General features: G+C 41.1%; 1 protein-coding gene across 7 annotated transcripts; it reads left to right on the top strand.

The window, feature by feature from the left end:
* The first annotated feature begins 265 nt into the window (after positions 1-265).
* pphln1 (periphilin 1) lies at positions 266-23,999 on the top strand. 7 transcript variants are annotated; one of them, XM_037760442.1, is made up of 12 exons: positions 266-347; positions 1,265-1,329; positions 2,382-2,446; positions 2,875-3,096; positions 6,014-6,078; positions 8,099-8,215; positions 8,395-8,567; positions 8,876-8,962; positions 10,816-10,851; positions 11,670-11,725; positions 17,101-17,241; positions 23,017-23,999. In XM_037760442.1, coding segments are annotated over exons 2-12 (1,239 nt in total). In that variant the 5' UTR covers positions 266-347; positions 1,265-1,328; the 3' UTR covers positions 23,293-23,999. The 7 variants fall into 7 exon arrangements, with proteins under 7 accessions (XP_037616370.1, XP_037616369.1, XP_037616372.1 ...); XM_037760441.1 differs by having other exon boundaries at positions 8,395-8,573; XM_037760444.1 differs by lacking the exon at positions 10,816-10,851 and having other exon boundaries at positions 267-347.
* The last annotated feature ends 116 nt before the right edge of the window (positions 24,000-24,115 follow it).

Here is a 24,115-nt window from a genome sequence, read left to right as displayed (position 1 = left end):
GCAGCAGCCCCACGGAGGGAAAGTGTTCGTCCAATCAGGTGGGGACAGCCTTGTGTCTAGACAACCCACCAAGCGTCCAATGTTGGGAAGTGTCGCGTCCCCTCGCGATAAAAAACGTCCCTGTGGACACGTACCAACAGTCAGTGCATGGAGTGCCCGTGGTGCGGAGAAGATCGTCCTATCATTCTGCCTTGAATTAATTAAAGAAAAAAAGAAGAAAAAGAAAAGAGTCGGCTCTTATCGTTCACTTAAAAGAGCCGGCTCTTTTAGCCGGTTCGTTCACGACTGACACATCACTATTCTCCATGTAGCTAGCTACCAGGAGAGGCTAGGCTAACTAGAGGAAGGTGAGATTGTTTTGCTTAATTTGAGTGGAATAAAGGACCTTTTCTGTGAGGTATTTAACACATGTCCATCCAGAAGATTCAATAGTTTACCCGCACATATGTGTTGTGTCTGTATTGGTTGTTTAACTTGATCTGAGATGAAATAAAAACGTGATATATGGAGGCTATAGCTAGTTATTAGCAATGCTAGCTGTGGGTTGTACGTGGAGGTACAGTAGATATCAGTACATTCACCCACACAGATCATGTTGCAGTGATTCCTGGGTGGGTGCTATGAAGCTAGAGCTGTGTTTAATATGTTGTGTTGTTGGTGATCGTTATTCATCCAATAGGGTCAGTCTGTTCTGCAGAAAGTAGCTCACATGGCCAAGCAGCAGTGCTCCCTATCTTAAGATCAGATAAGATATTCCTTTCTTAGTCCCACAGTGGGGACATTAGCAGTTTACAGCAGCAAAGGGGGTACAGCAAAAAACAAGATGCATCAGCTAACACAGTAAAAAAGAGCTAAACAAAGTGCAACAAAACATGAACTACTTAAATAGAAGGAAGTATAAAAATAGGAGCAGTATATACAGTATTGACAATAAACAGACTATTAACAAAATTGCACAAGTGGAAAATGATATTGCACAGTGAGAATGAATGAAGAAATTCCACCTGAAACTATCAGGTTATTGTCAGTGTTTTGGTGTGTAAGTGGTCTACTGGGAGCAGTGCTGGTTGTGGAGTCTGACAGCTGTAGAAGGACAGCTCTCTGTTGCATGTTTTTTTAAATGACTGAAAAAAAGATGCATCTCTCTCTTTTTTTTTTCTTTTATAGGCTGAATTATGAAGATTCTTTCCTAAACAGTCGCATGAAAGCTTATACCAAGTGTACAGTCTTGACCCTGTTTTTTAAAAAAGAAATCTTTTTACAGATTGTATTGAAGACCATTTTTTCTCTCCGTCAACCCCAATTCAACAGAGGTCCTTGAGTCCGAAAGTAAGTTAGAGATCAACCCTTGCATTTAACACTTGTTTTACACAGAGAGACATCAACAAGATAAATGCCACTACTGCCTAAACTACTTACTTTTATTGTCCAACTGCAGTTACAAACACTAAATTAAAACAGCATCAACAACAATACTAAACGATTCCACACAAGACAGGGAAACAGTTTCACAGAAACAGATGTTTCAACACATACACAGTCCACGTACATAATGGCACATACTATCACACACACCATGGCAGGTATTGCACCCAGGTAGTGCACTGCACCGTCTACTGTCTTGCCCATATTGCACATACAATAGCCCAATATTACACAGATGCAACATATTGCACTGTCTCTATTTAACATATTGCACTGTCCTTATGATAGCTTTATGTTACGAGTTGTTGAGAAGTTTAATAGACATCAGCAAGAATAAATGTTTGTAACGGTTCAATCTGCACCGTGGGATTCTATATCTCCTGCCGGAAGGTAAAAGTTGGTACTCCTGATGTAAGATGTGAGTTGGGTCTGACACAATTGTCTGTGCCTGTCTGATGACAGACTGCTCATAAAGCATCTGGAGGGTTAGGGTGGTTTTTGACCCCCATAATCTTCATGGCAGTCTGCACCAGGCGAGAAATCTGTGACCTCAACTGCACGGTCAGGTTACCGTACCAGGCCGCAATGCCATATCTTATGATACTAGATAGAGCTAAAATAAAAAAAAAACAGGATCTTATAGCACATGCAAAAGCATTTTATATATTGTAAAAGTGTTTTTGCAAGAGCTGTGTTAAGTGTAGCAGCATGCACCGGACTGAGGCCCAAACCAAAATGCATTCACATGAACAAAGTCCTGTCCAGTCCCCTGTTTATAGACTATCATTCTATTGTTATTGCATAGTGATACTGTCTTTTTTACATGAATATTGCTGCCCTAAAAGAAGTAGACTTGAACAAACACACCGTCAATGAATACAGAAACAAGTTTGCATTATTTATTTTGTGGAACCACCCTTGCACGATTGTACATACTCACTGTTTGCCTTTCGCAGTGACGTACAGGAGAGACAGGACTATACGAGAAGTGTATGATGACCGGTTTATAAATGAGAGGCAGGTGAGTGTGTACAAAGTGACTTCGCAGTCTTATTTTCTTCTCTTGATGACCTTGTTGTATCACATTCAAAAGTATGCAAATGAAAACAAGTTGGTAGACTTATTTGTCTTCCAAGCAGCCAGTATACATAGTTTGGTGAAGGAGGGCTAAAATATGGCAAACCACTTCTTTTAATAGCATATTTCTACTATAACAACTAAAGATAAATGTCATTTTTTCTGATCTGGTCGTGATCAAGTATACCTCGGCTTTCCTTAATGATTTAATTTTACATCAGGTGAAGAATCTCTTAGTCAGGTTGTGAGTAATTTCAGCAGACAGACATCTTCAAGCAGAAATTTACAAAATAGGATTCCCCCCAACAAAATTTTTTCAAAAAACAAATTTAACTGCAAATGTAAAATCCTAAAATGTGCCCATCCTGGTAGGGTCAGTACCCACGGGGAGGTGGCGGAGCAGAGAGGAGGGGCCCCTTCAACAGACCAGAGGAAGACTACAATCGCGGCGGGTACGAATACGAAGGAGGTCCACGCTTTTTCCCGAATGGAGGAGGCCCACGAAATTATCATGAAGATCAGAGGGGCTACCACGGCGGCGACAACGTTCAACATTTCCCCGCTGAACGCAGAACTGGTCCACCTTCAAGGAGGGTGAGAACATAAATGTCATGCAACTAACATTGTTTTATACACATGAACCAATTAGATAAATTGTATTAAAAATGTGCGCAGCGGAGATAAAACAATATATACACAGCGGGTAAAATAAGTATTGAACACGTCACCATTTTTCTCAGTAAATATATTTCCAAAGGTGCTATTGACATGAAATGTTCACCAGATGTTGGTAACAACCCAAGTAATCTATACATACAAAGAAACCAAAACAAATACGTTCAGAAATTAAGTTATGTGTAATAATGTGAAATGACACAGGGAAAAAATATTGAACACGCATACTGATATTTATTTAATACTTTGTACAAAAGCCTTTGTTGGTAATGACAGCTTCAAGACGCCTCCTGTATGGAGAAACTAGTCGTATGCATTGCTCAGGTGTGATTTTGGCCCATTCTTCCACACAAACAGTCTTCAAATCTTGAAGGTTCCGTGGGCCTCTTCTATGAACTCTGATCTTCAGTTCTTTCCATAGATTTTCAATTGGATTCAAGTCAGGTGATTGGCTGGGCGATTCTAACAGCTTTATTTTCTTTTTCTGAAACCAATTGAGAGCTTCCTTGGCTGTGCGTTTGGGATCATTGTCTTGCTGAAATGTCCACCCTCGTTTCATCTTCATCATCCTGGTAGATGGTAGTAGATTTTTATCAAGAATGTCTCGGTATATTTTTCCATTCATCCTTCCTTCAATTATGTGAAGTTTGCCAGTACCGTATGCTGAAAAGCAGCCCCACACCATGACGTTCCCACCTCCAAACTTCACTGTTGGTATGGTGTTTTTAGGGTGATGTGCAGTGCCATTTGTCCTCCAAACATGGTGTGTATTATGGCATCCAAAGAGTTCAATTTTGCTCTCATCTGACCAGACTATATTCTCCCAGCATTTCACAGGCTTGTCCAAATGTTGTGCAGCAAACTTTAAACGAGCTTCAACATGCTTTTTCTTCAGCAATGGAGTCTTGCGTGGTGAGCGTGCATACAGGCCATGGCGGTTGAGTGCATTACTTATTGATTTCTTTGAAACAATTGTTCCTGCTAATTCCAGGTCTTTCTGAAGCTCTCCACAAGTGGTCATTGGCTCTTGGACAACTCTTCTGATAATTCTTTCACTCCTCTGTCAGAAATCTTGCGAGGAGCACCTGGTCGTGGCCAGTTTATGGTGAAATGATGTTCTTTCCACATCTGGATTATGGCCCCAAGAGTGTTCACTGGAACATTCAGAAGTTTAGAAATGCGGCTGTAACCAATGCCATCAGTATGTTTTGCAACAATAAGGTTGCGAAGGTCTTGAGTGAGCTCTTTGCTTTTACTCATCATGAGATGTTTCTTGTGTGACACCTTGGTAATAAGACATCTTTTTATAGGCCATCAGTTGGGACTGAACCAGTTGATATTAATTTGCACGGACAAGGGGCCGGATTGCTTTCTAATTACTGATAGATTTCAGCTGTTGTCTTGGCTTTCCATGCCTTTTTGCACCTCCCTTTCTTCATGTGTTCAATACTTTTTCCCTGTGTCATTTCACATTATTACACATAACTTAATTTCTGAACGTATTTGTTTTGGTTTCTTTGTATGTATAGATTACTTGGGTTGTTACCAACATCTGGTGAAAATTTCATGTCAATAGCACCTTTGGAAATATATTTACTGAGATATATATCTATATATATAGATATCTATATATATAGATATATAGATCTATATATATCTGTATAGATCTATATATCTATATACAGATATATATAGATCTATATAATTATATATATATATATATATATATCTATATATATATTGTTATATATAGATATATATATATATATATAACTATATATATATTGTTATATTGTTATATATATATATATATATATATATATATATATATATAAAACTATATATATATATATATTGTTATATATATTGGGGACTTCAGAGACTGCCTTAACTCTAAAGAAAAGTCACAAACAAAAAATGAGTTGCTTGCTTCAATTTTTATAAAGCACATTTAAAAACAACAGAAGTTGACCAAAGTGCTGTACGTGGTAAAAGAACAACAAAATATATAAGAAATGATAAAACATAGTACAAACATAAGTGGCAAAAACATGGATACAACCAGAACAATGACAGTCAACTACATATAACAAACAGGAGGGCAAAACAAGCTCGTTAAACAAGCAAAATAAGAACGAGATGAAAGAAATAGAACGTAGCACATAGAGTTGCAAAGAAGTTGTTCTATGGCAGTACAATTATTTCAGAATTGAATAGGGACCAAAAAGTTTGTTTTGAAAGTCAGAAATATTAGCAGCTGCCACTGTACACTCTGATATCAGACTGACTGACTGTCACTGTTGATATCAATTTACATCAAGGGTCTTAAACATGCTGCAGACATATTGCAACTCCATGTTAATACCTTTGGTTTAATATGCACACTCATACTTGGCCAGCAGAGGGCGGTATAGTTAAAGGTTCAAGTTGTATTATTTTCCAGCCTTCCCTTTTAGCAGTAGTTTTTTGTTTATCTTTATAGCCGACTGACTAACTTGGTGACATTTCTTCGAGACACATTCTACTTAAAATGATATTTTTGCATCCATATTTAGTCATCATATTTATCAGTTTAAATGTCATGAATCCATGTAATACTATTACATAAACTGCAGGAGGGGAAATTCTATACGTATGGAAGTTAAATGCACATTTTAAAAACCAAAACTTGTTACATTGTTTGTAGTTTTAGACTGATTATTTATAACAAAGTCCCATAACATCTGTATTTTAGGACATGACCAAATCATTTGAAGAAAAATGCCAGCAAAGCATGCCAGCTTTCATGGATTTGAACTTTTTTTTTTTTTTTTTTTACATTTTGTTTATTGTATAGGAGGAATATCCTTACAGAGGAGGACCCAGGGAAGACCAACACACAGGGCGGCCTATGGAGTTTAGGTAAACTGCAGCTAATATTTCTCATCCAAAAAGATGAATCTTGTCTACCAAGTCGTACTTCACATGTAACAGCACTCATTAGAATTGGATGTTATCATTATGGACAGCAGGGGACAGTCTTTTTCTATGCAAAAAGTCCTCTGTGTTTACTTCCTCTAGTTGGGCCCAGAAGGGGAATTCTGCAGGAGTATGCCTCCGTTTTCAGTTTGTGTTTGTTTACTGTACATAGCAGCAATTATAAATCATTGTCTGTCAGACACATACTGGACTTTCTCATCCTGTTCACATTTCTGACGCTCTCAGTGCTCACCTGGCTCCACACTTTTGTAGGTTAGACCTGAACAGTCTCCGTATTTCGGCTACAGATTGGGTTGCAAAAATTGTGGCCAGTGACCTCACAGATTTACAATATTCACTCAAAACCCGTTTGCTCTGGTTCCACTGAGGCATTTCGGTAAAAGTATGTTAAAGTTTGTCGATGGGCAAAGCCAGGGCGAGATGACCACAGATGACATTATCAAACAAAGTCATTGTTTTACCTGCTTGTGTTGTTGGTCATCTAAGATTTACAGCTTAATACTATATACAACAGTGTTGACTAAACATACAAATGTCAAACATGTTAAGGGGAAAACTGACCAAAGGCTTTAATTTGTTTTCTATATTAAAACGGTTCAGAAACTTCCAACTATTGATTTGATTTTGAAGACTAGCATAATTTTGTAAATATGATTTTTTTTTTTTTATAGGTGTGCTGGAGGAGAATAGGAAAACACTAAAACTGGTGCATTTGCATGTTGGGAAACGCTCTTTCCTTCTCGGTTACTGAGAACGTTGATCAGGTTTTCAGGGCACACCTGTGCTGTCTGACAAGTGCCAAAGCTAATGATATGTTTGAGTTTAATATTTGACAGGCGATTGAATTGACGTAGGTTTGCTGGATGAAACAACAAAGAGGTGAAATATGATAACAACCTTGCATGACACGAGATGCTCTGCGGTTTTTGTTATAGCGTCATGCGATAAATTCAATAATTTCAGCATAAATCCCTTCGATAGTATCAACACTGACAGTCGATAGGGGGCCAATCTTAAAAAATGCAAAACAAGGACAGAAAGTCAGACAGATTTGATTGATTATTGAAGATATATGAAGATTCACCACTAAGCAGGCAGACAGGGAAATGAAGGCTTTCCCTCCAAACGAACATTTTGAGTTGTGAAAGGGCACTGAGGTCAGTTCCTGTCTGTTGATTGGAGGGTTTTGGTTTTAGGTAGAGGTCAGAGGTCAGTTGAGACGGGGTGGGGAGTTAGGAAAAGGGGCACAGAGCTGCCGGGTGCTGGGAGTTACAGGGCACACGGGGTAAAAAGTCAGTTTTGCACAATGCATTTGTGCATGTTTGTTTTTTCCATTCAAGAAGGTTTTGTTATCGGGAAGCATAAACTAAAAACACACATAAAACAACTGAAATACTGCATAATCTTCTCATGTACAACAAGTATCACCTTTCTATTATTCGTTCTCATGCATTATCATTAATGATATTTTAGAAAAAAGATCCTCTAGATCTAAGCCAGACTGGTTGTGTCTGTTCAGCCCGGATGAATGTTTGAAGTCGGGTTAAGATCCCTAGTCTCTTCAGTTCTCTGGAGAGATTGAAGCGGTTTTGTCTGCATTTTTAAACATCATCTTGCTGTTGGATCAGTTCCACCTCATATGAGGTAATATGTTACGTGTAAAGTCGTAACCATGCTCGGTTAGTGTGAGTTGCTTGCCTCTCAAGAGTCTTTTTTTTTGCATATGAAAGAGGTGTGTGCTACTAAATCTTGACCAGGGATAAGGGTTCACACATCCTAGTGAGGCAAGTCATACCCTGAATACATAACCCTGACAGCACTGGTATTTCAAGATTGTTTGTATAAAGATAGAAAATAAACCAATTGGTATTTGTTGCCATGTTGTGCAGTAATATATATCTGCAACTGACCACGCATTTGTGTGTGTATCTATCCTCCTCAGCGCCCGTGCACCGCCTCCTCATAATGTGCGAAACCAGAGCATCTACCCGGCGCCCAGATCGCTCCCAGAGAGCGGTGACGACACACTAGTTCAAGCCATCCTCAACCTGGACAGAGGGTACGAGGGGTTAACTGTAATTATTGAATACACCTAGTGGTCAGAATAAAAAAAAAAACCTGCATGTGTTTAGGCCTCATTGCTAGATGGCAGTGTTGTGCTATGTTGGCACAAAACAAAAACAGTACTTTGGATCTTGGGACTATTTTTAATAACGACAGCTCCCTCTGCTTCTCCAGGGAAGACAGAGACCACTACAGGAGAAAGACGGCCCCATTCCCTCCGCTCAGAGAGCGCTCCCCCGTGCGCCGCGACGTGGCCCGCTCCCCCCACAGCCGCTCCGGCTCCAGCGTCAGCAGCAGAGGCTACTCACCAGACAGAGCCAAGAGCCTGCCGTTTCCCTCACAGCAAGGCAAGAGTATGTAGAACCCCTTAGAGTTTCCCCCCCCTCCCCTGATGCAAAAACCCTTTGTGTCCATCCTGGCACAAGAACTGACAATACTAAGCAAGAAGAAGAAGCAGAACATGCATAGTCACCGCCTCCAGTTGTGACTTAAATCATGACTAATTTATTGGCCGATGCCATATAGAAAAGATCAGTTAGGCCTTGCTTTACAGAACAAGTTTTAAATTCAATACAATCTCCCCCAAAATGTGCATTCATTGTCAACACCTTTCTATTATTTCCCTGACTGATAATCTGGCTGATTGGCTTTTCAGGTGTGGACGGTCCAGAGGGTCATGCAGGTGTTTCTGAGCACCTGTGGGGGGCGCTCTTTCCTCAACAGAGTGGACATGAAACATTGGGTCTGTACAGTACATCGAGCCATGTGAAACAAGCTGGGACTTGGGTGACAAGAAGCTGATTTGTCTCCTTGCATCCTTGTCATGTCAGAAATATGTTAGAAGGTCGTGGCTTTCTATGCTCCAAAGATATCTGCCACTAAGTCTTGAGAAGGATGCAAGGATGGAGGACGGCATGAATTGAAATCAAGTTTAAACCTACAGAATATAATAAAATGTATATAATACAACCTCATCAGAATAATTAACCCTAAAGAATTCTAATCACAATAAACTCCGGTGTCCTATTTGACACTGAAATTCTTTCACCCAGGTCCGAAGTAATGCATTATGAATTCTGTTTCTTCATTAGTACATAGTAATTACTTTGCTGTAATGGGTTGGGTTCCTTTCTACTACCCGTTGTAGACGTACGTTAGCACTTTCCATGGTTCCTACACTGATCTGTAAAAGGTATGCCATTTGATTTTCTAGGTGTGGAGACAGAGTTTTAAAGGTAATTGTACAGACCAAATGAGCATCACACTGTCTGCTCTCTGGATATAACACATTTGATGAGGATAGTGTAGGAACAGTAGACTTTACAGTCCATATCAAAGCTTTATGACACTGTACAGGCACTGGGACATACAGCTAAAACGCTAACTAAGACAGTAGCCTCTTTTAATGCCTGTTTGCATCTCAGATTTACATTAGGGCTGTCAAAGTTAAGGTGATAATAACGCGTTAACGCCAATTAATTTTAACGGCACTGATTTCTTTAACACATTAAAGCAATCAATCTTTAGGAGGTTGTAGCGGGCTCAGTTTTAAACTGAACCAAAGGAGGTTAAATAACGCTCCAAGCTTGCGCTAATTTTTGGTGAGGGAAAAACTGGCATGGCCATTTTCAAAGGGGTCCCTTGACCTCTGACCTCAAGATATGAGAATGAGAATGGGTTTTATGGGTACCCACGAGTCTCCCCTTTACAGACATGCCCACTTTATGATAATCACATGCAGTTTTGGGGCAAGTCATAGTCAAGTCAGCACACTGACACACTGACAGCTGTTGTTGCCTGTTGGGCTGCAGTTTGCCATGTTATGATTTAAGCATATTTTTTGTATTATAAATGCAGTACCTGTGAGGGTTTCTGGACAATATTTGTCATTGTTTTGTGTTGTTAATTGATTTCCAATAATAAATATATACAAAAATGTGCATAAAGCAAGCATATTTGCCCACTCCCATGTTGATAAAAGTATTAAATACTTGACAAATCTCCCTTTAAGGTAGATTTTGAACAGCTAAAAAATTGTATTAATTTACGATTAACCGCGATTAACTATGGACAATCATGCGACTAAATATTTTAACCGTTTGACAGCCCTAATTTATATTTTTATTTCATTATATATGTCATTGACACTGGACATTTACTTTGTGTCAAGTTGACCTAACTAATACCCCAACATGTCAGTCATAAATCTTTGATTAACTGGACTATAAAGTGCTAGTGTAGCCTTTGTTTTCTGCATGTTGTTTCCTGAGTCTGAGCTCCCTGTTTCCACTAGTAGTACAGTGTTATATAGATCAGCTACCATCTTCAGTGCTGGCCATCTCTCCGTTAAATTCCCATGTTGATTGGTGCTTTTGACTGATGAAATGAGCTCAGAGGACCTTTAGAATGACCTTGAATGACGAGTGGTCATCATGCTTATGTGGCAAAATACTCTTGCTACATATGGTTTGAAATGCATGACCGTAGTCTCTTGAAAGGAAAGCATCAGGGCAGTGAGTGTGCTTGCTGTAAGATAAGAAGGCCTCGTTGTTATATGTACACAGCCAGTGACCTTACGGTTTGGTCTTCCTACAGGGTATGAAGAGACTTATTCTCAGAGCAAGATGACTGGTAAGTACAGTTCAGTCTAGTTGTTGTAGACAGGATTGCAAAGCTGCATCATATTGTACACGGTGTAGTTGTCCGTACCATTTCTTTCAGTTGATTTATTTCAATACAAATCAATGACTGCGAGATGAAATTACATGCAGCGGATTTGTTTCGGAAACATACAAAGGTTACACTCGTTAAACTTAACCTATTCCCAGTCTGGGTAACCCGAGAGACACATAATGTGTCCAGCAGCCGGCCTTCCTCCCCACTCTGTCTGCCACTTTGTCAGGCCTCATAAAGATGCCACCAGGTCGTGTGTGGACGAGGAAGGAAAAGGGTATAGGGTGTCTGATGGATATTCCTGAAGCCAACGCTTCCATATCGGGGTGTTTTTGTTTCATAGCGAGGTCCTCGGAGTTCACGCTTGTTGGTAGAGTTGATTGGTCGGCTACGAAGCCTTGGATGGACTGTTTAAGGAAAGTTGGTAGAAGAACAAATGGAAAGTGAGAGAGGAGGTGGTGTCCAATCGATGAGTTGGGGATTGATTTGGAGTTTTGGGGGCACGATTATGAACCATCTGTTTCTTGATTGTCATGCCTAGGTACCTGTCCGGGATCCTGGAACCACCTTTACAGAACCCTGATTACCATAAACATCTACTACCTCCCTTACTTTCCAGATGTACTAATTGTCCTTTTTCCATTGAGTTTCTGCTTCTCGCTGTTTTCCTCCTTTCACTAGTTTATAATTTTTTCTTTCCACATCTTTTTTTCTCATGTTATTTTGTCCCTCACTCAAGTCTCAAACTGTTTTTGTCCCTTTTCTCATTTCTCCAGACAAAATTCCTGGCCTGTCAAGAGAAGGCTCCCCACACAGTGCGACCTCAAACAAGGTACCAAACTGCAATCCGTTTGTGCTTAAAGAGGACCTATTATGTCTTGTTCCATTTCCTTTAGCGTGTTATATAGTTTTTTTGTGCAGTTACAAAGCCCAAACTCCACGCCAAAGGGAGTTACTCTCCCCCGACAGAAACACTACTCCTGAACGGCCAGGAACGCCTCACTTGAAGTCCCACTTTTTCTTCCGTAACGTGGTGATGTCACCAAGTAACACATTTGCATAATACCCGCGTAGCGGCTAGTTTAGCACGCCCTCAAACAAAGCTAGTTAGAGCAGAGCTGGAGCGGAGCCAGAAGAGTTTGGTTCAGTAGACCAATCAAAAAAGAGTGGGCCAGCTGACCAATCAGAGCAAACTGGGCTGTTCGGGAGGCGGGGCAGGAGCTCAAACAGAGCGTTTCAGACAGAGGGTGAAAAGAGGTGCTGCAGCACAGCCGGTATGAGAAAAATAAAGCGTTTTTTTTAACATTAAAGCATGTAAACATGTTCTAGTAGAAACCCAATGCACGAGTATGCACCTGAAAATGAGCGAAATAGGTCCTCTTTAAAGTTGACTCGAACGAACGAGAACATAACACAAGCCTTTTTCTTCTTTCCGAAAATATAAGCTTTTTTGTCTTTTTTATTATAAATGTTGTATTTATTATATATCGCGGACTCCGCCCGTTGTCACTGTACAGCAGGATGCATCTGGAACATCTTAAATTCCATCCTTCTAATAAGTGTTTAGTCCCACTGAAGTATGTTAATGGGTTTTAAAGTGGCCCTCACGCAGAGCATAAAAGCCATCGGGGCCTGTGCTTTGTTTACCTGCGCTGTAAGCAGACTTCAATCACTAGAACTTGTAATGGTGTAGGGAGAAGGGCTCAAGTGTCGACGAAAGTACGAGCCGTGCTTCCTTAAAGTGCTCTTGTTTTTAAAAAAAGAAAAAAATACTTTTTACTGTTTTGAGTAAGCGTTCAGTGTAGATCTCTTGTTTTGCCGATATCATCCATCTCTAACTACGCAGAGGGGTGTAAATAGAATCAGATGTGATTTAGGCGCAATGCGTCTGGCTGTGGCCACCCAGAAGTGAAGAGGCTAACTCAGGCAGTAGCCCAAAGTCACAGCTTTATCATCGGGATCTTAGCCGCAAGGCAGCCGGGAGAAGTCCCCGTGGAACTCTTTGGGGTGTGTTTAGACCGTTTTACAATGAACAATCGTTTCCTTTTTTTCTGTTGAAGAGTATGACTGACTGTGTTTGGTAGCTGTGACTGTCTGGTAGATGCAGCAGGTCGGTGGTGTTGTGCTTGTGAGAAATTGATGTGTGACACAGGGGTCACAGGAGAAGCTTTGATGACCGATCGACCACCACATTCCACGTCATATGGGATGGATTTTGATCGATAAAATAAAATGAAGGCACACTAAAAACCTTTAAACCCTTTCTTCTCAACTCCACTGCTCCTGTATTTACTGGCAAACAGCTTGACATTTTCATGATGTGCAAATATTCTCTTTGATCAAAAAGCCTATAAAACTGCATCTGCTTTAATGTCCAAGAAGGCTTTTTTTTTTTATTTATCTCATTAGCAGCCTTTAGATGTTTTTCCAAACACGCTAGAGGTCATTTGAATGTTGCCATTTTTAAAATATTTTCACTGGATCATCCTTTTCGAGTGGCACAGTGGGCCCTTTGATATATATATACACGCACTTGCTTTATACTCCAGAAATTACAAGATACGACATCCTTATGTGCATTTTGTTGTTAGAACCACCCACCACCACCCAATCATCTGCTGGGATGAAAGTTTTTACTAAGTGCCCCACCCCTCCACACACACACATACACACTGCTGCTTTTTTTGCTGTGTTTGATCTAGCCTGTGGTGCATTGTGTTTTTTTTTTCTGTTCTGGGGGGGCACAAACCCGTAACCTTGGCCAAGATGAAAGGCCTGAGCTGCGTGCCCCCAGTAAAGCTTGCACTTATGGCCCCGGACCGCCGCCTGCTGTGGGGATTCAACAAACACACACGCAGGCTCTCTGGAGCCATCCCAGACAACAAGAGAGGGGGTCTAAAGAGCACCTCCGGCTCTGGCTGCGAGCCACGGTGGCGTTAGTGGGCGGAGAGCGTGCCCTGTAACTGGAAAGGTCACCAGTAAGGTTTCATCCCAGTTCCTGTCATTACAGTATGATAACATTTTACCGACCAACATAATTGCTGAGATCTGGTTGAAGCAAACGGGGCAAAGAAATGCAAGCGGTCACACAGGTTATAAATTTGATGTAAATTTCAGAAGGAGGTCTTCCAGTTATTGTGATATTTTTAGCCGTGTTGGCAGTATCAGTTTATTCATGGTTCCCTAAGGATGCATCCTAATCATTTGATGCTCCCTTGACTGTTCCTGTAGTGCCACCATGAGGTTTCCTGTAAGAAAATATCAATACACATGAGTATCGCGATATTATGTTGTGCGATAAATAAAAATCCGATGGCCGTCGGGCCCGGCCACTATTCAATCATTTGGAGGTTTTAGCAAGCTTAAGTTTTAAAGGTCCCATATTGTAAAAAGTAATATTTTCGTGTCTTTTATATTACAAAGCAGGATTAAGTGCTTTATAAATACTGTTAAACTATCAGAACGCTCAATATACGGAGAAACAAACACAGCCCGTATTTAGAAATTGTGCGTTTGAAACAAGCCGTTAGGATTTCTGTCCATTTGTGATGTCACAAAAATACAATATTTAAACCATTACACGGTTTTAAACATAAACATTCTAAATGTGTCCCAGTTTATTTCCTGTTGCAGTGTATGTATATAACAGCACCTGACAGGAATTAAACATGGACCCAAGCTGTTGCCTAGCAACGCAATTCCGTTGAAATGCACTAAAACGGAGCATTTCAGACAGAGGGTAAATACATGTATATTCAGGCAGACAGTATGAGGACAATAAAGGTTTTTTTGAACATTACAGCATGTAAACATGTTCTAATAGAAACACAAAATACAAGTATGAACCTGAAAATGAGCACGATATGGGACCTTTAAAGCTAGTGAAGTTACTAGCATCATATGAAAATAAAAAAAAAAACTTAAGGAATCCATTGATACCAACCATGTCATACTAGCTTGTCGTGAAGGAGGCTTAATAAATAACGCTTTTGGCGAGGAAAAACTGTCATGGTCATTTTCAAAGGGGTCTCTTGACCTCTGACCTCACGATATGTGACTGAAAATGGGTTCTATGGGTACCCACGAGTCTCCCCTTTAAAGATATGCCCACTTCATGCTAATCCCATGCAGTTTTTTACATGCAGTATAAATGTGTTATTTTTGCATATTCTAAAATGGTGTATTTCTGGTGTGTTCTTTATACTATGACCTAAAATTAAATATTATGGAAAACCCAATATATTGAATCGTTACCCCGGTATCATGATACATATCGTATCGTCAGATTCTTGCCAATACACAACCCTAGTTCAGAGTGAAAATGTCTCTAACTATTGGCTAACTACCATTACATTTGGTCCAGATATTCTTGTTTCCATGAAGGTACAGGCCTATGATTATGGCCAACAAGCTCATGAACATTTATTTGATAGTTGTCTGTTGGAGAGATGGTCCCATTCTCTTCTACGTCGTCTCTGTATGTTTTTTTGAACATCATTGCAAGATGACGAACCTTAAAAATGCGGTTTGGTTCTGAGGCTGTGATCATAAAACATTTATCTTTCCACGAATGTGCATGGTAGGTCACCAGTGGGAGTAAGAAAAAACACACTGACTTTAAAGGTCGGTTCATGGTTCACCAGACCAAGCAAGCACTTAAGGTACTTAAGGTCTAATAACCTTTTTTAAATCCATTTTTATTATTATATTGAAAAGAGATTACCCATACCTCCCAGCTAATGGTATTTCATTTGAGTCCAGTTTGCACAAACTATATCTGCCAAGCTTTATATTGATGGTGGAGCATCTCTTCCAGGTTGGGCTGTGCCCAGCGAGTTGAAGTGAAACATCCAGACAGGGATGTATTTTTCACTGAGGCTAAAGAGGCTGACAAGATGCACCGTCGTACACACTGGACGCCTCCCAAGCATCGCTTCAGGGAGAGATTTGGACGGAGGAGTAATTGGGATGATGCTTTATGAGTTGTGCTTTTTTTATTTTAGAGACCACACTCTGCTTTGTGATGTACCATCCCCTGCGATTTCTTTCCTCATCTATCTAGAGATTTAACCTGACTTAGTGAGTGGCCCGTTTCCCCTTAATGTATGAGTGGACTTTAGTCATGGCTGGGCAGTTTCTGCTCCCTGGCCTTCAGACTCTTAATAGCATCAGGAAATGAGCAAGAGAAATTGAGCGGCGATCCGAGTTGGCCTCATTTGTCTCCCCTTTTTGCTCTTTCTTTTGGCTTTAACAGTAATACTTGTGGGTAGTAGAGTTTCCAGTCTATCCATTAGATGGCTCATCACGGCTTGTCTGGCCAGATTTCCTATTAAGATATAAAAACAGCTGAAATATCAAATTCTACCATTTACATAGAAAAGTAAGTGCAATGTTTAAGTAATGAGAACAATGTACAATATGCTGTAATTCCTATGAAACCCTAAGGCTACATCCACACCGATCCACACCTTAACGTTTTAAAAACGCCTAACTTTTCTACGTTTAATGCCTAGCGTCCACACTACTCCGGCGTTTTACAACCCCTAAAACGGAGACGTTTGAAAACGCTGCAGACGCCGTTTTAGTTTGAAAACTCAGGGGTTGCGTTGTAAGCTGGACGGGCAGAAATGGAGACCTTTTGAAAACGAATATGCAGACACCCACGTTCGTGTAACTAAGCAACCAACCGCAGAGTAGACAAATCTTGCTTCCTGTTTACGCTGGCACGATGTAGCCTAATTTTTGGACTAGTTACAGATGTAATTAGAAATCCACAGCACCCAACGTCTACATATACTCTAGCTCTTCAGCTTCAGGAGCTACTGTATATCTAAGCTTCATGCTTTGGTGCGCCTCATCAAGCACATCTTTGCTGTAAAGTTAAACAGTCAGTAGGTCAGGTCATGGCGTTGCGCCAGCACCGATTATATGTGATTGGGTGCTAAAAGTTGTTGACCTACATCCTTTCACATCCTTTCCCATTCTATATATCATTTCTGTCATGTTGGCAGTAGTAGTAGGCTTCCTAAAAATGTATTTCTATTATTACTGTTGTATAATTGTCACTTCTGTAGTTATCCGCCATACGTTTTCATGATATAAAAACCTTTCATTTCTCTTATGCTGTGACAGTTAAAGCTCACTGTTCTGAGTCTTCTCTAAGAGCAGTGGCTCACCCCGTTTCTCTCCTCTACCTTTTTGTTTTAGGAAGAGAACCTTCCTCCAGAAGCAGAAAGAGAGGAGCCACCGGTGGCTCCGGTCGTGGAGGAGAGTCAAAAGCCGCCCACAGACAACTTTCAAGAGCGACGAGCCCTGGCCATCGCAGCCAAAGCTCAGGAGATAGAGAAGGTACCCGTCCAACTCCCAATTTACATTTTAGCCGAGCGTTTAACTGGAAGGAGTTTAAAATGAGTCGGCGAGTAGTAGCCTAGTTCAGTGTTGAAATAACACATTTTGCAGCCAACATAACTTGTTTTTAGACTTCTATGTATACTCACCATGAGCTGATACCGTATCTAGAATTCTTTATTGGTATTCATGTAGCATTTGTAAAGGAAAAATATATAAAAGGGAACATTTTGTGCCAGTGGCTCTCAGTTGCCCCTTTTTGGAAAATAGCTGCCTTTCCAATCCTCTCACAAGTTTGTAATTTGTAGAACTTTTCTATAAATGTCAACTTGGTGCATGCATGATTTGTACTGTACCATTGGCAAAGGATCCCATCCATATGGTGGCCTTGACTCACACATGGATTATTTTTACTGGATAGGCATTACTGGAACAGCCACCTATTATGCTCCTAACGAGGCAGGAAATTAACTTTTTCTGTCCACCAGTCACAGTGGTGGGTACATCCCTAAAAACTCACCAGCCATATATCAGTTTTTGGAGCAGAATGATGGTTAATTATCTGGCAAAGTAGCCGGTTGCCAAATGTATCACCCATTTCCCTGGTGGCTCTTGTTAATCTCCCATCTTGACTGGCATAACAGCTCATTATACCCTCCACCAACTCTCCCTCAGTGTTTGACTCATCTTTACATATGCAAACCGGCCCACACACACGGGGGGGATTTGGATAATGTGCATTGTACAGGAGCACATAAACGAAAGCAGAAACACAAATAAAGCTCAGGCATGGTATAGATTTGTGCGTACAATAAATCGAGAGCTTAACGGAGCTAAAAAAACACCCCAGGCTCGAGGTCCCGGCTCTGCTCGGTTATCTAATGAAGGCCATTCCTGCGCCGGCGAGCACTACCGCTGCTTTACTAGGACCATTAAACCCGAGCCAGCTCTGCCCTGGAGCACACACTGCTGCGCTCTCACATTGAGCTGCGCCACAGAGCCCATAGGCTGTTATAACGCTGTTGCTGACGCTGCAGCTCCTGGCCTGTTTTATAGCCTGTCTCTTTCTCCCCCCCATCTGTGTCTCCTCACGTTTATCGAGCTCTGTTGTGTGAGGTTGATTTCACGTTTTCAGGTTACCTTTCGAAACATGCCTGTTCAGAACGGGCCAGATGCCTGTCCCGTGTTGTTGCTGCTTGCAGCTTTATCGAAAAACCGTTCATACAAACAACTTGACACTGTGCTTCCCTCGGGTCCTGAGCAATACACTTGCCATGACAGTTGCGTCACACACCTAAGTCACGGCTTCTCACGGTACGAAACACCGGTGAAATACACTCTGGTTCACAGGAAAAAACACACCCAGGTCACTGTTACTCGCGTTCAGAAACACTAGTGAAATACACTTAGTGGAGGCAACTTCCAAATGGGTGTGTTGGTCGCTTGCTTTGACATAACTATAATATAAAGTAGAGCATGGATTTAATTAGCGGAGGTATTTTGCTGCTGGTAACATTATTGGTGTTATAAGTTAATATCAAGTCTGACACCGGGGAAATACACTTGCCATGACAGTTGCGTCACACACCTAAGTCACGGCTTTTCACGGTACGAAACACCGGTGAAATACACTCTGGTTCACAGGAAAAAACACACCCAGGTCGCTGTTACTTGCGGTTCAGAAACAATAGTGAAATACACTTAGTGGAGGCAACTTCCAAATAGGTGTGTTGGTCGCTTGAAGTACACCCTGGTTTGATTCTGCTCGTGTTGATTCCAGGGAAGTGAAGAAGAATTTTTTTTAAAGTGAGTCAATGAGCTGCAGACAGTTGGAACGATTGCGTGTCCAAATTGCACCAAATTAGACACTGCACGTCCTTGGGGGGGGTCCCCAGCAATACACCCGCCAAGATAGATAAACATAGATTTCATACAGTAAGTATTTTGGAAAATGATTACCAAGACCCATGTCAAGAATAACCTCTAGGTGTTTGTCGTATTTCCATAGTCAGTATAACTCATGCCCCCTTGCTGTAATCTTCAAATGAAATTAAGATCTTGAAAGAGTAGATTAAAAAGAGAATCCAGAAGGGAAACGTGTTTTCCATTTGTCACAGGGATATGAAGTTTCAGCTTTTCTTTCCAGGATTTCTGATTCTTTGGAATTGTCTGTAAGAAACGGATGATTATCAGCTTTTTTTTTTTTTTCCTCTTCCTCCTCCCGTCCCTTTCTTTGGCTTTTGTGATATCCCAGACCACTTGCATGAAGGTTGTCTCTGTGTCATGAGAGGCTGGCTTGTTTAGTCGTGATTGTGAGTTGAGTCAATTCTGTCACAGGTTAGAAATCAAAGTTGCAGCATCTTTCATTACTCCATCTAGGGAAAAAAGGAAAGCGGAATGGGGGATTGAGAGAACCAGTCCAGAAGGTCTGTCTTGTTTGTTTGTTGGTAATCAAAACCTTTAGAGAATTGCCTCCACATGATGGTTGGTTACCTGCCAAAGTGGCCGCTGGAAAATCTATACAGTAAGCACTTGCCTGGTGGCTGGTATTAATTTCCCAGCATGCCCAGAACACACTGCTAAACGCTCTTAAAAGTTGGACTTTCTTTTTCGGTCTGAAACAACAAAGTCGCAGCAGTGTTTATGTCGCAGTAGCCGCTCTGTGTTTAGCCACTCATCAGCTACATGTTTGGCTTTCTGCGCCCCGATCTGGTCTAGCCATCTCCTCTGTACACACGGACACACAAACACACTCCAGTCCGGTAGCTCCTTGCTAACCGTCTCTCTCTACACATTTTTTTGCCACAGATCACACAAGCTGAACTTTCCATCATCGGGCCCGACGCCGTGCTGGGCCGCATTATACCAGCGCCTCACTGTGTGTTTGTGTAGCTAAGTGAAATTGGTTCGCTGAAATTCAACCTGAACCCCCGTTTCTCATTGTCAGAGTTGACTTTGGCCGCAGTACAGACTAACTGGTTAGAGTGAGTGACAAGGCATGAGAGGCAATAAAGGGTATTATGTTTTTACTCCTCGCAGTCCAGGCTGTGATACAAAGGGAGTTTTATTTCATTTGTTGAGGAATATATTTGGCTACAAGACGGAAAGCCAGACAGTTCCAGCATTTTTTTTTTTTAGCTATAAAGATGGCAGAACTGGACCGAGGCCTCGACTCTTTCACTCTCGTTCTTCTCTGAAGCCAGCCAGGCTCACACGCTCACTAACCTCTAAAAAAAAAAGCTTCTTTAAACTTAATTTTCTACAGAGACAGTTCTGGAGTGACCCCACCCGAAATCAAGAGCTGGCCTTTTTTTTTTCCTTCCTGATTGGATAACAAGGGAGGGAGTTCAGGAAGTGCGTTTTAAAATACAGGAAGTTCGTTTTCAGCACATTGTTATCTAGGAACGACTTTCCCCCCTGTATTCACAGAAGTTGTTGTCAGCGCACTTGATTGGATACTTCCTTGCAAAAGGTTGATAAATAAATTCACTGTCATCAGTTAGATGTTAAATGAGACGTTGATAAGAAATTAAAAAGGACAATGAGTTGTTACTAAATGCAGCGCGGGGCTATCATGGGCTTGCTTTTCGTACGGGTTTGTTAGTCTGACTCTTGTGTAACATCTTCCACTTGATCATGAGGAATGTACATGAGCTATAGAAACGCCCAGAGTGTGTTCGATGTGTACGTGAGCACTCTTTCCTGAAGCTGTTTGTGTCCTTATGTTCCTGTAAATGAATGTATCCTATTGTTAGATTCAGCTCACCCTATGAGGGAGAAATGATAAAGTACTGCTGTAGGTCAAGAGGGAGGTCATTAAGATCACGGTTGCATAAAGACAGAGACGCTGGTCTCATTCCTTCACCAGAAATCATCTTCACTAAAGTCTCATGGTTGATAATATCAGGAGAACAATATGGTTCTGGAGCATATGATTTGGCCATAGCTTCAGTCAGTGGAAATACTTTTTTGTTTAATGCAGCTTTTGGAAAGTTGCCATCTGTTTTGGGCGAGTACATAAATTCTGTTTGACAGCAGATCTTTATTTTGCCATGCTCTCTGTTCCAGGGACATTGTGAAACGCTATAAATAAAGCCAGTGCCCCGCAGCACAGAAGCAACCGTTGGCATCCGGTTAACGACTGAAACTCACCCCGGCCTGGCCTAATTTAACATGCACATGTGTAAACAAGCAGATCCGCGCACAACCCTCGTCATTGGAAGCGCCCTATCGGCGGGGTTAATTCGCTTCCACGTCAGAACTGAATGCATACGAGGCACAGAGAGACTGATTAGAGAAAGAAATAGTGGCGGGACGGATGGAAACACACAGAGAGAGGAGAGAAATTGAGGTGCGAGTGTCTCCGAGGTGCGTCAGTGTGGACTTTGTGACCTTTTGTGTGGCCAATTTGTAGAGAAACAGAGCGTCATGCTGTCCAATTAGAAAAGGTCCCCATGTGTGTATTTATTTATTTATTTATTAATTGGAAAATGTTAAGCCTTTTATTAAATAGCGATCGTGGAGGGAGGGCAGGAAACGAGGGAAAGGACCAGATGTGTGTGTGAATACATCCACAGTACGTCTGGAGCTTTTACTTCTCCTAGAAAATGGAAACTGACGTACAAAATATTACCATCAGTTTAGGTGACTGATATTTCCCCCTCTGGAATTTCATTGTCAGCTCATGATGAGCTGGTAAAAATATCTGTTTTTGGTATTTTGCAAATCGAACCACTTTACGTGGAAGCAGTGGGCTCCCTCCGTTGTTTAACGAGACATTCGAGGCTCGGTGTGAAATAGCAGCTCCCCATCACCTCTTTCCTCACTGTCCCTCTGACACCTGTTGTAAGCCTGCGAGACACCACTAAAGAGGGGTTTTATTACTCCTCGGGCCACCCTGTCCTATATAAAGGGCCCTTATTAAACTTGAGAGGAGAAGTGTTTATCTTTTGACACTACATGATGTGTGTTGACACCAGAATGATCAGCTCAGGGCTCAATGAATATTTACACCTAGGCGCCAGGTTAAGCAGGAAGGAAACGACTCTCCGTCTCCTCAATTAAGACTCTTATAGGTTTTGACCTCTGCCTGTTGACACTTTCAGTCCTAAACCCTGCATACAGATGGATGTAAATGTGTTAACTGAAAAGGGAAAGTCTTGTTTGTCTATTTTTTAGGGCTGTCAAAGTTAATGTGATAATAATGCAAATTCTTTTAATGCCACTAATTTCTTTAAGTTATCAATACAATCGATATTTTGGAAGGTGTAGCGGGCTCAGTTTTAAAGCTAGAGTGAAGATACTGGTATCATGTGATACCAGAAAACCTAAGGGATCCATTGGTACCAACCATGTCATACTAGCTTGTCGCGAAAGAGGCCAAATAATGCTCCAAACTTGCACTAAATTTTGGTGAGGAAAACTGTCATGGCCATTTTCAAAGGGGTCCCTTGACCTCTGACCTCAAGATATGTGAATGTAAATGGGTTCTATGGGTACCAACGAGTCTCCCCTTTGCAGACATGCCCACTTTATGATAATCACATGCAGTTTGGGGCAAGTCATAGTCAAGTCAGCACACTGACACACTGACAGCTGTTGTTGCCTGTTCGGTTTGAGTTTGCCATGTTATGATTTGAGCATGTTTTTTTTTTATGCTAAATGCAATTAATCGCATTTAAATATTTTAATTGATTGACGGCCCTACTTTTTTTTTTTATTTGTGTGCATTAAGCCCCTATGCTTTTTTTAACTCATATTTCTGTCCAATTCCAGGTGTACCGGCAGGACTGCGAGACATTTGGCATGGTGGTAAAGATGCTGGTGGCTAAAGACCCCAACCTGGAGAAGCAGCTGCAGGTTCCCCTCAGGGAGAACCTCGGGGAGATCCGCGAGCGTTGCCTGGAGGACCTCAAACACTTCATCACCGAGCTGGACGAGGTCGTCCGGCAGCCAGAACCTTCGGTCTGTGACTCGACCACCCCGCCGTCGACGGCTCTGACGGCTCATAAACTTTCAAAGACAGGAGCCAATCACAGCTCGTCTTACTGACACATTGACACACATAGGATTTGATTGCTGATGGATATCGCCAATACAATTTTGGATTGCTGGACTTGAGCCGATTCTGCAGCACAGCAACCCTGAAGAACAACTCCACATTGGGGAGGATGCAAGTGTTGCATTGTATGTGTGGATGAACAGTGTTAGTGTTGAACAGACCTTTTTGTACCTTCAATTTATCTGTTAAATTTTGTTAATTATAAAATATTCTAAGTTGTTTCACGGTCAAAAAAACACACTTTCTCTGTTAAAATGTCTCACCTCACATGGATACGGTTAACATGGGTTTTGTTATTTAAACAATTTTGATGAAAATATGTTTTGAATTGAATCAGTCATGCAGCATGATCACACTTTTCTAAAAGAAAAGCCAGATAAGACAATGTTTTGTTTCGTAGTATTTTCAGTCATGTACATTTTTTTTATTTCGTAGCAGTCAGATGTACGACTTGGTGCTGCTAAAATTTACAGTTCTCCATTCTTGTATAAATTTATACTGTCTTGAAATGCCAGTTTGGTTACTTTTTCATTGTGTTGTCTCGTTTTGCTTTTCAAACTTTATGTTTTTCGTCTTCCTCACAGAAAAAACCTGCACAAGGCTTCATTATTTTTGATGACATTTGAGACACAAAGCTTTGCACAAACTGAGGTGTCTCTGAAGGGTTGTAGTAAACATGATTTTCTGTTAACTTTAAGTTTTGTTTGGCTGTGATCTATTAACACAAGTTACATAAACATCCCGCTGACATCGTAGACAATCTAAGATAGTATAAGGATCAGTTTACTGGCATGATTAAGCTCCATTTTAGCC

This window comes from Sebastes umbrosus, chromosome 23 (assembly GCF_015220745.1).
Source record: "Sebastes umbrosus isolate fSebUmb1 chromosome 23, fSebUmb1.pri, whole genome shotgun sequence".
NCBI lineage: Eukaryota > Metazoa > Chordata > Actinopteri > Perciformes > Sebastidae > Sebastes > Sebastes umbrosus.
This window is presented reverse-complemented; position numbering and strand designations above follow the sequence as displayed.

What these genes read in the sequence shown, in the direction of transcription:
- pphln1 (XM_037760441.1), top strand. An exon ending in GGGCGGCCTATGGAGTTTAG is followed by an intron (nt 6,079 to 8,098) that starts GTAAACTGCAGC and finishes TATCCTCCTCAG; the next exon opens with CGCCCGTGCACCGCCTCCTC. An exon ending in ATCCTCAACCTGGACAGAGG is followed by an intron (nt 8,216 to 8,394) that starts GTACGAGGGGTT and finishes CTGCTTCTCCAG; the next exon opens with GGAAGACAGAGACCACTACA.